Source organism: Anabrus simplex, chromosome 8, assembly GCF_040414725.1.
Source record: "Anabrus simplex isolate iqAnaSimp1 chromosome 8, ASM4041472v1, whole genome shotgun sequence".
In the NCBI taxonomy this organism is placed as follows: Eukaryota; Metazoa; Arthropoda; class Insecta; order Orthoptera; family Tettigoniidae; genus Anabrus; species Anabrus simplex.
This window is the reverse complement of record NC_090272.1, coordinates 189876454-189893858: the sequence shown is the minus strand read 5'-3', so window position 1 is coordinate 189893858 and position 17405 is coordinate 189876454. Positions and strand designations below refer to the sequence as shown.

At 38.7% G+C, this 17405-nt stretch overlaps 1 protein-coding gene across 1 annotated transcript in view; it reads right to left on the bottom strand.

The window, feature by feature from the left end:
• LOC136878945 (WD repeat-containing protein 3) overlaps positions 1-17405 on the bottom strand; it is a 135048-nt gene that overhangs the window by 103017 nt on the left and 14626 nt on the right. The window contains exons 5-6 of the mRNA XM_067152569.2: positions 12010-12168; positions 5339-5541 (exon numbers count right to left, since the gene is read on the bottom strand). Of these exons, the coding sequence (XP_067008670.2) occupies positions 5339-5541; positions 12010-12168 (362 nt within the window). The remainder of the gene's footprint in view (positions 1-5338; positions 5542-12009; positions 12169-17405) is intronic.

Genomic DNA, 17405 nt, shown 5'->3' with positions numbered 1-17405 from the left:
GGGTGGGTTTTTCACAGAAATGTGCTCTTCCTAGACAACTGTCGCCAAAGGAATGTGTTTTAGATTTCACATGAGAAAAAATGCCACCTTCAGCAGCATGCAGATACTGCCAGTCACAAAGCGAAAGCAGCCATGAAAAGTAACATTAGACAGACTCTGCTCACACAAACTATATCTCCTACAACCCATAATGGTTTCTATGCTGATATGTGTAGAGCCCTAGTTGCAGCAAATATCCCCTGGAATGCTGTGCATCATCCGGTTTTCAGAGATTTTTTACAGAAATACACCAAGCAGCACATCCCATCAGCATCTATATTAAAGAAAAACTGCTTAGATATTTGTTACAATGAGGTCATTTTGTCAATCAGGGATGATATTGGGGAGTCTTGCATATGATGGTGTGTGGACAAAACCACCGACTCTATGGTCAGGTACATTGCTAAACTTATAGTAGGAAAACTGGAACCCAATCAGGCATCTACCTCTCACCTTCTTTGCTCTAAACAGATTGAGAAAGTCTATAGTCAAAGCTTTGCACACTTCTTCAACAAGGGGTTGCAATTGTTGTATCCTGGGAGTGTTGATGATTCTAAAGTCCTCCCCCTTGTCTCCGATGCTGCTTCCTACATGATTGCCACTGCACCTCTCCTCAAAACTTTCTATCCTTCTTTAATTCATGTTACTTGCATGGCCCATGCCTTGCATAGACTCGCAGAAACAGTTAGGGCCGAGTTTCCTGCAGTAAATACTCTCATTTCAACATTGAAGAAAGTGTTCTGTAAGGCTCCATCAAGAATAGCCATCTTTCGAGATAAACTCCCCTCTATTCCCCTTCCTCCACAGCCAATCATCACCCGTTGGGGTTCCTGGATGGAAGCTGCCCTGTATTATGCAGAACATATTGAGGAAATCAAGACTGTGATAAGACAGTTTGCCTTTAACGGACTACTCTGCATGTGTGTTGTCTGTCAAAGAGCTGTTAAATGATTGTTCCAGTGTTCAGAGAGACATTGCGTATATTCAGGCAAATGTTTCATTTCTTCCAGTCACCATTACAAAAATGGAGGAAAAAGGAAACGGTCTCAAACAGAAATTTTCTGTAATTGAGGAAGCTGAGAATAACATACAAAGTGCTAGGGGCAAGGTAGGGGACAAAATAAGAGACAAGTGGTCTAGTGTACTGCAGAAGAACCCAGGTTATTCAGTGCTGAAAAGGGTACATCAGGTAATGGATGGGGAAACGGTAGAATTACTAAGTGAAATTGAATTGAAAATGTAGGTAAATTTTCCTATGCCCCTCTAACATCTGTGAGCGTGGAGCGCTCTTTTTCTGCTTTCAAAATGATTTTAAGAGACAAAAGACACAGCCTGACTGTGGAAAATTTGGAGAAGATTATTGTTATATACTGTGAAGCACACTACGATTGAAAGTACAGTAGGAATGTTCCTCACAAATAATAAACACATACTCCATTCGCGTTTACACCGTTTAATGTTTTAGATCAGTACTGATAATGATATATCATATAATCCATAATTTTTTTTGACACATGACTTTTTATAATGTTTTTGATAAGTGTCATTTTTATTCTCTCTTAATTTTGCAGTTATTTCGGTTAAGAATAGGGATACCACATTTGTTAAAGTAAATAAAGTATCACGTTACAGTTTAAGTGTATATTGTAATATTTTAAAGTCTATTTCCTGCCTATCCACACATTTTAAAAACATATTTTAAGTGCCTATTTTCTCTTTTAAACGCCTACTTACTTGTTTTAAAAGCCTATTTTAGGCGCCTAAAACTAATTTTTTTAGAGCCTAAAATCTCAGGTCTAGTCATAACATACATAGTGCAGTGCAGTGATCTGACCAAATCTGACCGTTGTGATTTACGTTATGTTTGTGACTTGGAGACAATCCAGCTACTCATCAGAACATCACAGAGATCCAGTTTACTTTCGTACCCCCTGTCTTGCAGTTGTTCATGAATGGAAACTGCCACACCATTTGTACTAGATATTGTATCATGGTATAGTAGTTTGTAGCTCTCGCTGATGTCCTGAGCTTTCCCACCTTGCAACCAAAACCCGACTTCTTCTAGTCGGTGGACCAACGCTTATAGTCGCAAATCATGTAATACGACATGATTTCTGTAGTCTACTTCGGTCGCGGACAAGGAGTCCTTACCCATTTCTCACCACAAATAAACATGATCAGCATGACGAATCCCCTTGACTGCTATCTCACCATGAGATAGCTCCTCAACTGTTCTCGTATACACTGAGGAGGCCCTCAAACCAGCTCTTAAATAGAGGTAAAAATCTCTGACCTGACCAGGAATCCTTTCAATAAGAAATAAGTTATCCCAAATAAGGTGAAGGTGATGTCAAAGCGTGTCACCTATGGGGAACATTCTAGCTGCTACTTGTATATTGTGACAGGTCAGATGCATGCTGATGCAAAATTAAAATCTTGGCCAAACTTTATCCCAGAGTCTGATGCTTACCCTCCTCCTTTCTCCAACTATGGGACTGGCACTAGAATATATGTGTGGTGTTTTCCAATGGCAGAGTTCATTGCAGTTCATTGTGTTTAATAAACATTGTCATATAAGGATCGGTGTTCCAGTACAGTACTTCTGTTTAATAAATAAATAGTTAGTCCTTTTGTGTATGTTGAGTAGTAAAACCCACAGAAGATCCCTCAACTGTGAGCACAACAAATAAGTTGTGCCAATTCAAAACGGACCGGAGGGTGTGGAGAGTAAGCACCAAAAAATAACCAAACCCATGGGGCTACAGCTCTAATGGGCAATGGCTTACTAAAGGACCTCTGCTCAGCCCAAAGGTCTGCAGATTATAAGGCAATGTGGTATGAATAAACATGAGTATTTAGTATATACTCAATATTTCTGAGTATATACTCCACTTCATAAGAATAAAGTTCATGAGAATGTACTCACTAGCTGAGTATATACTCATGTCATGGAGGTGGTGTAGTATAAACTCACAAATTGTAACAGTCTGAGAGTAGATTCTCATTTGTGATATGAATAAAAGAGAGTGCATTCTCAGATTGATGATTATCTCAGTCTGTTTTGAGTAGGGCTGCTATGTGTCTCAAGTATGAGCTTTTACTGATTTATTGCTCTTAAAAGTATTATGTAAATGGCTGAGTTTATTAATAATGTGGGACCTGTTTCCAGGAGGGACATGGGCATGTGAATTCTAAGAATCTTAAGTCTGTACCATTTTGCAAAATTGAATTTATTTGGACAAGGAAAATAAAGGTGCTATTTAGAATTAAACGCATTTTTAAGACTGTTAGGTCACCCTGGATTTGAATGTGGCATAGAGGATTTTGTACCCAACAAAAATGAGTAAACTTATTGTTGAGGTTATGTACCGTATTTTGTGACTAAGGCTGCAGTGTCAATTGCATTTCCTCAAATTAATAAACAATTGCTGTTACCAAACCAGAGCGGCAGAAAGTATAAGTTAATTATCCAGCAGCAACGGCTGTTCTTGACTGCATGCACTCATGTTAGGCCTACATATTAGGGTGGTGAGTCCGTCAACAAGAAAGGTAATAAATATATTTTCGTTCGAGATCTTTATGATCACCGAGAATGCCAGGCAGATGTTTCATTTGGAACATTCAGTTCACAGACCTCTACATAAGATACAAATTTCTTTTTTCACTCTCACTTTCATATTAGGCCTATTTATCTACCGAGCGAGTTCGCTACGCGGTTTGGGTCACATATAGTTAAATCCTGGATTCAAGATATAGGGGTTCGAACCCAACTGTCGGCATCTCTGTGGCTTATTTTCTCACTTGGCAAATCCTGGGGTTGTACCTTGATTAAGACCACTTTCCTATCCCAAGTTTGCCCTAAGACCTATTGTGTCAGTGCGACGTAAAACAAATAACAATAAATATAATTAATTTATTCTTTCATTCCTCCTGCACATTACTTGTAGTTTGGTTTGAGTTAGGCCTAATCCCAAAGCCTCAAACATTTCCTTCCGAGATTTATTAAAATTATGATGAGTATAGCCTACAAAGAAGGAAGATACCGGTAATGAATGTATTAACATGCATATGTGGTTAAAGCCACACATTTGTTTCACTCTAATTTTCGTGTTGTTTACCATTTGAGTCATTGTAAACGTTTCTACATTCTGCCCACGTATGGCTTGTATTTTGGTTTAAATTATTTCAACGTTTCGGATATTATGCTAATGAGGAAAACTATGAAACTGTTATAATCTATCAGCTTCATTGTCCGTATTGATGAATTAAGAATGCAAGTATGAAGAATGAGATTTCCACCTAATCAATACTTTATTACAAAATATTTAAAGTTATCTACATTGTACAATCGCTATTAAGCAGGTTCACCAACAGCTGATGATGACCTTTTTACAGGTCGAAACCGGTACTGTTTTAATGTAGATAACTTTAAACATTTTGTAATAAAGTATTGATTAGGTGGAAATCTCATTCTTCATACTTGCATTCATATGAAACTGTTAACGTACCGTAGGCTACATGCTTTAAAGTTACATTTTTTATCACACTCTCATTTTTGTATTATTTATCTTTCACGTTATCGCACACGTTTCTACCTCCTACAGTACCGGTACATTGCTTATAATTCGTTTTAAACGGACTCTGGAACGTCGGACCTAAAGGAAAAGAAGAGAATATTCCCGCAAAATGTTATTGACGGAATATTTGCTATTGGTATGAGTAAAATACAGCTTGATGTGCATGCAGACGGTACGGAAATAGAATCTCAGTAGTTGAGGTTATGTATGATGACAACCTTACGCAGCATGAGTACCTACTCAATTTCAAATGATCCACATGGCGGTGCGCTTGAGTACCTACTACATCGAAGGAGAACCTTCTTATTCTTACCAAATGGAGTACATACTACTTGGGCTGAGAATATACTCCTACTAAGTGCTCACACTCATAAGTATATACTTTGAGTAAGAACTCAGGTTTTATTCATACCACCCAATGTGTGGTCAGCATGACGAATCCCGTTGACTGCTATCTCACCATCAGATAGCTCCTCAACTGTTTTCGTGTGCAATGAGCAGGCCCTCAAACCAGTCCTCAAACAGAGGTCAAAATCTCTCACGCGGCCAGGAATTGAACCTGGGGCCTCCCGGGAAGAAGCAGGCTCGCTACCCTACATTGCAAGACCAGCCTGAGTAAGCACCAATGTATAATCAAAAGCGAAAGGCATTTCTACCTTTAAATATACTTTAAGGTTAAAAAAAAAACCTCGCACATAATCAGAAATGACATATAACCTCACTTTAATGATTTCTTGCGTTCTTTTCGCAGTCTCTTTTTGAGTTTGTCCTGAGCATCACTGTCTCCACGGAAGTAGAAGAGTTCAACACTGTTCTCGGCCCCATGACAAACAACAATCTGCGATGTGGCATCACAGGACAAGGTCACAACTCGACCTCGACCAGATCGTAAGATGGAGCCAGCCTTCTCACACTGGATTTGACTCTGGAAAACAATAAAATAATTGAATGCATAATGAGATATCACAGCTGAAACTGAAACCTCACCTTTTTTCTCCTGAGGACCAGATGTCCCTACTTCAGGTGAGACAATACCACTTTAGCAAGTTATGTTCTGCTGTCCACATTATTTTATGAGGGATGTCTAAATGTCCTGCTTTGGCAGATGATAATATTTGTTTCATGGAACACAACCTTAATTTTGAGAGAAAAACACATCTCGCGCCTTCATTCTTCACCTCGATCATAAGTATCATCTGGCTTGCTCACAGTTTTCAAGGTTGAAGAGCAAAAGGCCAGAATTACGAGGAAAGGATGAAAAATGGTCTTCCGCCCATCTCTGTTCTTGTCTTTGTATGTAAAAAAATAACTACTGTAGAAGTCCGTTATAGCGAGAATTCACAATGGCGAAAAATTTACTTGCTATAGCGGATTGTCGTTATATCCGATTATTGTAAAAAAATTTTTTTTTAAAGTCAAGCGGACCCCCACACACTTTAAAATCAGTATGAGACGGCAATCAATTTGTTCAAAACTTGCGTTTTCGCAGATTCCCATATTATGGCATACTCGTTAGTTATTTTTCTAATTCCGAGACAACATGAACGCGTATGTTCAATTTCATACTGAAAAATTGGGGCAGTACTTGGGTGGCAAAGTTTCATTTTCTTAATCAAACAGTATAATTTAACCTTACTTAACCTTATATGCATCATAAAGATATATTTCAAGCGCCAGTAGAGTAATGATAACCTTTTCGTCATAAATTTACAAGGGAATAGCCTTTCCAAAATTTAACCAGACGCGAGAAAATACAGTAAAACCTCATTACGGATTTCCTCATTAAAACAATGTCTTGCTTAGCACGGCATACATTCGAAATCCCAATTCACGGTGTATTAAATCTATATAAAAATGCCTCACTTATTGCTTCACAGATTTCCACTATTACTGCATAGTACGATCACATTTTTCCTAGCCCTGAAAATGTTCTTCGTCATCCCTATGAAAGGAACAGATTTCCGACAAAGATTACAGCCCTCGCCACAGGAGGACACTTTGAGACAGTTGTGCGAAAACGAGAAATGGCCTTGAATTCCTGAACTTTACAGGGTAAATTACACCTTCGGGAAGGAAGCCGTTAGCCTCAGGAAAGTTCAGTTTTGCTCTCCAATTTTTACTGATATTACTTAATAACCCAGAAAGCATGTTTGTGCTTGTAGTTCGCATTCCTTTCAGAAATTTAGAAATTTATTCCACGTTGAGTCATGCAGTGAAAGGTAGCGAATACTTGTCACGTGATAGCCTACGTACAGATTAGAAACACAATTGTGTTAAGTTGACTAGCGTGGTCATATTATTGTGTAGCCCTGTTACAGATATTGAGAAGTTGTGATATTTGCTTACTAATGAAGACAAAATTAAAATCCAGGAAGAGGACAAGCATCCACATTTTTCAACAGTGGCACGTATGTTGAAACTCACACCTTCGAGTTTCGACTCGAGTCAATCAAAGTGTTGTCGCATTCGAGACGATGGTCACAGTAATCCTCTTGCACATGGCCGAGTTTACCTCCAAACAATTCACGGTCGAAGAGTGTGACCAGAAAACAATGTTTAATAACCTACTGGTCCAAAATATAAGACTTCAGCTGACATTTGTTTTAGAAGTAATCTGCAAATAATGCGCTCGTCTGGTGTTTTACAGCCGACCCCATGGTGTAGGGGTAGCGTGCCTGCCTCTTACCCGGAGGCCCCGGGTTCGAATCATGGCCAGGTCAGGGGTTTTTACCTAGACCTGAGGGCTGGTTCAAGGTCCACTCAGCCTACGTGATTAGAATTGAGGAGCTATCATGGTGAGATAGCAGCCCCGGTCTAGAAAGCCAGGAATAACGGCTGAGAGGATTCGTCGTGCTGCCCACACGACACCTCGTAATCTGCAGGCCTTCGTGCTGAGCAGCGGTCGCTTGGTAGGCCAAAGCCCTTCAAGGGCTGTAGTGCAATGGGGTTTGGGTCTGGTGTTTTTCACACTTTATACACAGTTGTTATTTAATATGCCCCAATGGAAAAGCTTTTTGTATTTGTTTTCCCGTCTTTTTCATGCCTTTTAATACTCTCATATTTAGAAACTGTATATAGCCCATCTCTTTCACTGTCCCCGTACATACAAGACGTAAAATATACTCATGTTGAAAAAAAAAAAACCTTATCCCTGTTGGATAATTCTGATTCGTGTATTCAATAGTAGGCTATGTTTTCTCGTTTAACACATTCTCTCTCCTTGTCCCCTGCAGAAACATCCAAATGAGGTTTTACTGAATAAATTAACCTCACAAATCGGTCATCCTTTCTGTGCCATATTTTAAAAAAATAATGCCATTTACTTTATGTCCCACTAACTACAGCTGCGATTTTTGGAGACGCCGATGTACCGGAATTTATTCCAACAGTTCTTTTACGTGCCAGTAAACCTACCAACACAAGGCTGATGTATTTGAAGGCTGACGTGATATGAGTAACCGGACCGAGCCAGGATCGAACCTGCCAAGTTGAGGTCATAAGGCCAGCGCCTCAACCGTCTGAGCCACTCAGCCCAGCGCGCTGTATTTTGAAATTTATCACATTCTTACTTAATTTCAGTACATAACATTAAATTAATCGATTGTTTACTTCAGTCTTTATTTCCAAAGAGTTAACTACTACTATCAGCCAGGTTAATTACGCATTTATATCAGAAACATTTTATTTTTCATTTTCGATTTGCGTTTACAGAACTACAGTCAACGAGTATTACTAATCGACTCTGATATTTCCTTCAAGTTGGAATGTCGGTGAGAGAGCTTGTTAGGGTACATAGCGTGAAAAGACTACACCAAAGATGATCGTTGGGATTCATTGTAATCACTGGAGTCCATAAATATTGATTACAGAAAAAATAACGCACACTTAGTTGCTCGTAATAACGTATGTATCAATGACAGAGTCCTCGCTGTAACTGAAGCATAATACACAGTTTAATATAGGAATTTTCAAGGGACAGAAAAAATCTATCGTTACAATGGAGTTCTCACTATATGCCGTATGTGCTATAGCGGACTTCTACTGTACTCTAGACATATTAACAGATGGACTGTTTTGAATATTGTAGTTATTAGTTTTTATTACACCTACTAGCTGATGTACCCGTGCTTCGCCACGGGATTCTCAGAAAGACTGTCTTTGTGGTTTTCCTACCTGAAGTCGTGAGAGGGAATGTAGTGATTAAAAGCAATGTTATATAAAATGCTCGATCAAATTAATAAACCGCACATTTTCTCACTTTTAACAAACAGTACTACAGTGCCAATCTAACAGTCCAAAGTTCCAGTGCTGCAATGACCAGACCGCAGACAGCCGTGAACACTTCTCTGCCATTATTCCGTTAAATATGCACACTGCTCATTCCAATCAGTGCCTCGGAGTAGGAATTGAATAGCTCGAATGCTGTGATGAACCAGTTTGTTACGTATCAGTAGTATCAGAAATTTATCTAACTCTCCAGCTACTTCCCGCCAATTTTCAGGCAGGCTGTTATACTCGGTACAACCGGGTGAGTTGGATGTACGGTTAGGGGTGCATAGCTGTGAGCTTGGATCCGGGAGGTAGTGGGTTCGAACTCCACTGTCGACAGCCCTGAAGATGCTTTTCCATGGTCTCTAATTTTCACACCAGGAAAATGCTGGGGCTGTAACATAATTAACGTAGGGGCTGCTTCCTTCCCACTTCTAGCCCTTTCGTATCCCATCGTTGCCATGAGTGCTATCTGTGTCAGCGCGACGTATAACAAATTTTTAAAAAACTCGGTATACAGCAGTAATCCCATCTATCGGAGACAAATGGCAATGGAGACACAAAGCAAATCACAACAAACAATGGTCAATGTAATGTTATTGTTGATCAATGTTATGAGCTTCCTGTATTGTAGGCCCTCACATTCAGTTTTCATTCGACTCTGTAATATAAGGCCATCTTATAAAATTAATTATAACGTAGACTGTAGTTCCTTATTCCCCGACTTTACATACCGATTTTCATTCAATTCTGTTCACCCAGTTTCTCGTGACGGCGCTGATATGGTCTTACCAATAAAAATCCATATTCACGAATATCTCCGTTATCATAGGCGGTACGGTCAAAATATATGACATAAATGACTGGAAATTTAATACTATGTAACTTTATTTATATAGTAATTGTCAATATGACCACTAATAACACAAATATTCGAGAATTAAATTTTGGGCGTTCCCCTAAACTACCATTTCGCTCAGCGTGAATAAAGTTATTTATGGCCAAGATTGTAGCGACTTATTTCCCGACTTTGCATACTGATTTTATTTACGATGGGATGACTAATAACAAATATTTGAGAATTAAATTTTAGGCCTTCCCCTAAACTACCATTTCTCTCAGCGTGAATAAGATTATTTATGGTGTAGATTGTAGCAACTTATTCGCCGACATTGCATACTTATTTTAATTAAGATAGGACCACTAATACATAAATATTTGCGAATAAAATTTTAGGCCTTCCCCATAACTACCATTTCTTTCAGAGTGAATCAGATTATTTATAGTTTATATTGTAGTGACTTACTTTAGAACTTTACATACAAGTTTTCATTAAGATAGGACCACTACTAACATAAATATTTGAGAATTAAATTTTAGGCCTTCCCCTAAACTACCATTTCTCTCATTGTGAAAAATATTATTTATGGGCTAGATTGTAGCGACTTATTCCCGGACTTTACATACCGATTTTCATTAAATTCTCTTCAGCCGTTCTCTCGTGATGCGTGTACATACATACAGACAGACATTACGGAAAATTAAAAAATGCATTTCCTTGTTACAACGGACATGACTGACACAGAAATACCATCCTTTTTAAATTTTGAGCAATGTACAGACAAAACTCTTATTTTATATATATAGATATGAGATACCTTAATCAACAGTCTTGCTATTTCAATGACCTGAAAAGACTGTCTTCTTTTACATTAAAAGATAAACCACAGGAAACCATCTTCAGGGCTACTAACAGTGCTAGCAGTGCTGCTAAACACTGTTTTAAAAAGTTTATGTCTTTGCCAATTTTGGACACCTTAATCTTTAAGTTCAAAAAGGTGTTTGATTGCTTTCTTTTTTGCCTGGTTGGTTAAACACTAAAGTCAAAGAAATATTAATGATTAATGATTATTAATGAAGGAATAAAATAATCATTAATATTTCTTTGACTTTAATGTACAATTCAATACGGACCAAAATATGATAATTATAAGGTGTAAAGGCTAAACACTGTTGGTTTTATTCGTTAACTTGGACGTTGACTTGTTGGAAATTTTAAACCCAACATGTACGAACATTTTATCTTATCATCATTATCATAACCATCACAAGTATTTTATTTGTCTTGTCAATTTTTATTAAATCTTTTAGTTGAAGATGTTCCATAATTGGAACGAAACATGTTCTATTTAATATTATACTCTGCGATTAAGCTGGATTATGTTATGTAAATAATAAACTAGCTATAAGAAACTGACAAGTATTGGAAGGTGGGAATCTCCTTGTAACATAACCTTAGTTGCGTTGAGCCAATACGGGACAAAATACGAGATTTATAAGCTGTTAATGAGATAAAAGGAAGGACGTGATATGAGTAACTAAAACTGATTATATTTACTTCATATTATGTAGGCCTAAAAGTCGTGTTCAGCATTTATTGACTTTTTACATTTAGAAATACTGCCTTCCAACGAAAATAGCCAGTATAACTCAAATACATTCATTTGTTTGTAAAAGAAGAGCGTAGAATGTTTACATGTACAATTTACAGCTCTTTATAGCCCAGAAGTCATGTGTTCACTGCACAAAATTTGAGGATATTGCATATTGGACCTTCTTTACGTTTTTTGTCTGTAAAGGTAGGGAAAAAGGGGGTCTAATACGCAAGTAAATACGGTATCTAATGGTGAAATTTTTTCCACCAACAGGGCCCGAATCAATTAACCATGGTGTCAGACCTTATAGAGTTGACACCTTAATGATCATGGCGAACATCCATCGGTTTCTTGCTAACAATACCACACCTGAAACCAGTTGGAGATTCTCTGATGAGAGTGAACACAAATCAAAATCTTTACATTTGCACAAGAACATTTCTGAAAATATTCAACTTCTACCAACAAACCAACACAAGCTAACAAGATCCAACATCATTAAAAAATGATTAATGTATTTTAATAGTCTTTACTTTAATGTTTGCCCAGAAGTTCAAATTCCAACATTCTAAAATTATCACAAATTCAGTTTCCATGTGTACAAAGCTGCGGGCAAAAGCTAAATACGGATACTTGGATATTTGGTTAGAAGCTCCTATGCTACTGATACAGACGGTTAAACCTCATACCTTGTTATCCGAATTAGCGCTGTCCACTTCTGAACTTGTCTTCTCTATATTCTCACTATTGTCTGTATCTGTGTAGATCAACTTCCACACTCGAAGCTCATTGTCTGCACAACCAGTGACAAGGTACTTGTCATCCTTTACCAAAGTGAATCCCCACACCTGCAAGTAAGACATGTATTAATATGAAAGATTCATGCCTTAAAGAAACACATTTTCAAAAAGGACAAAATACTCTATGCATTTCGTTTTTGCCTGGGAAACCACAGAAAACCATCTTCAGGGCTGTGTATTTACTCATGTACTGTCTGGGTGCATGTGTTGCTTACCATCTACATTTTGACATTGCAAAGTCTTACTTCGCAGGCCTGCACGTGCAGAAAGTTGGTGTTACAAAAATCAGCCTGTTTATCAAAGGTTGTTTCTGGCAAAGGATAAATGATACATTCAATATTCCAATATCACTAGGTAATTCAAGGTCTCAGGTAAATGCATGCAATGATTCAATCTCTTCCCGAGAGGTCCTTGTGCTTCGAATGCTCAATTTTGCGCAGTCAGTGCACCTCAGAATGCCATAGCAAGTGAATGTGTTAACTGATTTAAAACATTCTAGTCTTATTTTGTTCACAAATACAGGCTAACAGCAAGCTAACAAATATAAGTGACAAAATAGCTAATACAAATACAGTTTCTGAATAAGTGCCAGTAAATATTGAAAATCTGCAACATGTTTGAAAAATCAGCAATTATACTGTCTAAATATTAATTCCAATCATTCATATGTGGAGCTGTTAGAAAGCTCTCTCTGAGACAAAGATGATGGTCTCACAATGGTTGCCCTACAATCCTTAGGGACAAGGTTATGCAGGGGTGGGAGCAAAAATATGAAAAATCATTGATAAACTAGTAATAAGAACCTAAATGAGTAAATACTTCCGTTATTTTAAGCCGGACGCTGAAAGTGTATGAGGCATTGGACGCTTTTCTACATTTACGACAAACAGTTTTTTTAAGTATGTGTGTAGATATTATTTGGTGTGTGAAAAAATACAGTCCCTCTCTCTGGTTATTATGTCATTATTCCAAAGTCCCAGTCCGCCCACCTGGTGGCCATGATCGTTAAGGTGCCGAAGTCTAAAATGGTCTGACACCGAGGTTAGCCGGTTCGAGTCCCGTTGGTCGAAAAAAAATGTTCACCATCAGAATGTTGGCCGGCAGATTGCATGCCAAAAGCCTGGATTAAATTCCAAACTTCTCCGCAGTGCTCATATGGAGTGAGTGCATATGATACTGTTGATGGTGATTCGTCCGTCGGATTGCGACGTTAAGCCTTGAGCAGACCCCTTGGTGCTATTCGACAGGAGTAGGTTATGCGCCGGCACTAGGGTTGGGCAGACCGGAACAGTCAGTTGTTTCGGAAGATCAGGAGCTTAAGGTGGAGTGTTTCGGTACAGTGTGCCGGCACACGGCACTGTAACTGCGCAGTAGAGAAAACTCCGTGAGACAACATGACACGCTCCGCGTCAGCGGGAAAGTGCTGCTGTACTGGACGTGCTGTGTGTAGTTACGGCCAGCATACAACTGGACTGAACGTGAAGGAACAGTCGGAACACTGAAATTCGCACCCAATAATAACGCTTAAAGGCTACTTTTAGGTGAAGATTTTTTGGTCAATATGAAATACACATAACACGGTTACAATGACAGTACAGGTTTTTAAGAGTAACTAATCCAAGGATATTTTCACCAGTTGAATGTATCAGCCTACATTGTGAGTAATTAGGGCCAGGATACAACTTCACGACAAGTGAAAAAGCAGTCGGAACTCTGAAATAGGCACCCAGAAAATCATGTCTTAAAAGTTGTTTTTAGGATAATAATGTTTTCATTCATTCTGAAATATACCTGCCACATTATACTGGCAGTAGATGTGTTTACAAATGTCAGAATGTCATTTACACCAATTAAAAATATACTTGCACAGTTGAAGGAACATTCGTCAGTACACAATATACTGTACAAGCGGAACACGAAAATATAAAAATAACCCGTTCAAGCAAAACACGGAAAAAATAAACAGTATATACAAGCGGAACAGGAGATTAAAAATAAAACTTTACAAGCAGAACACGAAAATAAAAATTGTGGGATGTTTAAGTTTCAAATGTCTCGTCATTTTGCCGGTTGAAGATCCCTTTGCAGACATAATAGAAGAATATAAATTGGATTTCACTCTGTCCGGTTTTATTCTAGTAAAAAGTCGTAAACAGGACTCCGGTGCAACATTAATCAAAGTTCACCATCTTTCGTACGGTACTTCAATCAAAACAACTTACAAAACAGAACACATTAAGTTATCCGCGTGTACCGAAGGTCAGTTGCCGGTGCAACGGAACTCACAGAACAAAGAGGATATGACGAAACACGGAACACTCCAGAACATGGCGGCACAGTGCCGGTATCGACAGTCAGCTAGTGGGCGAAGGGCAGTGCATAGTGGCGCTTCAGACGGGATAGCGAGTCAATGTCTCGGTCTCGCTTGAGAATGTTTCAGAACAACTGACGCTCCGTGTTCCAGAACAGCGGAACATAACTGTGCACCGGCACAGTGTGCCGAAACAGGGACATATTACCCAACCCTAGCCGGCACCGGGTTTCACCCTCTTCCTACTATCTTTTTTTTTTTCTGCGTCGCATCAACACAGATAGGTCTTACAGCGACAATGGGACAGGAAAGGGCTAGGAGTGGGAAGGAAGCGGCCGTGGCCTTAATTAAGGTACAGCCCCAGCATTTTACTGGTGTGAAAATGGGAAACCACGGAAAACCATTTTCAGGGCTGCCGACAGTGGGGTTCGAACCTACTATCTCCCGAATACTGGATACTGGCCGCACTTAAGTGACTGCAGCTATCAAGCTCGGTCTATCATATATCACGTCATTCATTTTGTCTCATTAACTCCTCTGATGAGGTTGACATTAGGAAGGGCATAGGGTCATAAAAACCTGCCACGACAGATTCATCTCACCTCATACCCGACCCCGTAGGGAAATGGGACATGGGTTGGACAAACAACATTCCAAAGTCCCAGTCCATGTCCTATTAAATACATGTTAAAGAAAACTGGATAGGACATTTGCATCACTCTTTAATACGTTTGTAATTCCCACCATAGGAAATTTAAATTAGCATTCCCGGCCACGTCACGCACACAATGCATCAGCAACAACTGGCCTGGGTGAGGATTTAGCAGAGAACTTAATTTCACGGCCCTAGCATGTCGGCCTACACCTGCAGGAAGCGTCAGTCTGAAGCCAGTCTCTGATGTGAGTGTGTGTGCATGTGTATGGATCGCAAAACAGTAACTCGTGTGACGTGTTGGTGCTTAATTTTACGTCCGCCTGCCCAAGCGTCCATTATCTAAAGGCTAAGCCTTGTCGCTGCAGCCACATCCCACGATGAAAAGGACTGCTGAAGACCGTGGAATGTGGCTGGCTGCATTATGTAACAACGTAAGTAAATTAGGTTACTGTACTTAGGCAGTGGTCTGCAGGACATTCAGTTATGAAGAAGAAAAAAGCTAGACAGTTTACAAATAATGAAAAATTAAAGTTAGTGGATGCTAATCCACACATGAAACGTGCAAATCGCCCAGATGTTGGACATTCCTACAAGAACTTTAAATATAATTGTAAGCAATGTGTACAGTTCGCGCTTCCAAGAACATTTTTCCTTGATGTTGTACTATGTAGGGGTTCTTAAAATGTAGTATTTCATTAATTATAATTGTAAACACTTGTTTCTTTGTTTTCATTGTAATTATTTTTACGTTCAAACCTAACCTTAAATTTAACAGTGTAATTTTTTTCATTTTTTAGCAAGTTCCCTCTTTATTACATTTTTTGTCCCCACAAAAACGTCCTAACCATTTTTGGCTATTCAACAATACCAAATATTACTGTTATTATTCCTCATAAGATAATAACTCTGTGAAGCCATTTCCCAATGATATCGTAACTAACAAACAGATAGAGTAAACAAGCAGAGAATAAAAATCGAAATGAAACTACAGTAGAAGTCCGTTATAGCGAGAATTCATAATGGCGAAAATTTTACTCGCTATAGCGGATTGTCGTTATATCCGATTTTTTGTAAAAGTCAGGAAAAGTCCCATACACATTAAAATCAGTTTGTTCAAAACTTGCATTTTCGCAGATAATATCCACATTACGGCTTACTTGTTTGTTGTTTTTCGAAATCCGATACTACGTGAAAGTGTGTGTTTAATTTTATTCTGTAAAAAATATATTACCGTATTTCTCCGAATAAAGACGTTTTTTACTAATTCAAAATTATTGCTCGTTCAAAAATTCTTAGTCTTTTCAATATAATCTTGTCTTTCTATCAGCACAATGGCATTACCTTTATCAGCTTTTCTAACAACAATATTATTATTATCTATCTTCTTCTTCAATAATTTGATATTTTCATTCAACTCCTTTTGGTTATCTACATTATGCTCTATTACATTGGATAACAAGCAAGATACCCATGCTTCACTACGGTATTATACTGAAATTTATAATTTAATGCTTATTGTTTTAGATATATATTCCGCCGAAATTCAGGATATGACTCGTTTTCTGCGAGAATCCGCCAAAATTCGTGATCTGACTGATTTTCTAATAGATTACAGCAAGTTTACTCCCATTTTTCAATCTTTCTTTCCAGCAATCGATTTCATACTTCCCAGGCTAGGTCCCGGTATTCCACCCGGTCAGTTGGGTCCCTAAATCTTTGTCATCTTTTCCTATAAGCATTTTTAATATGGATCAAATCCTTCAGGAGATCCGGCGTGGTGTCGTCTTGGGTGCCTTGGCGGTACTGAAGCCGCGGCCGGACTGCATTCTTAGTCATTACCTGCACAGGAACGTTTCCAGCGCAGTCCGCACATTTGACGACGGTCCAGAACATTATTATTATTATTATTATTAGATGTTCTGGACCCCACAGCAAGATGCAAGACCGTTACTTGGCGGTAAATTACATCTGCTGCCATTGTCATTGTTGACAATGTGACCAGCACCATTGTCGCATGTAGGCAAGTGTGCGGGATTTCTGGCTATACGAATGACATACTTCCGTGCATTATTGACCTTATTATAGAGGTGAACAATCTGACGGTCAATCGCATTCCTATTGTTTATTTCAAATGTGTTTAAATTTTTATTTATATGCCAGGAGAATCTACTGTAATCGAAGAACGTTCTCCGAAGGAAAAGATGGCTGTTGAAAACAAACCCAGGAACCCTATTGTGAGAGGCCGGCGCGCTGCCGTCTGAGCAACGGAGGCTCCTTATAAGTACATTATGAACAGTAAAATCAATTGGTCTCACCTCC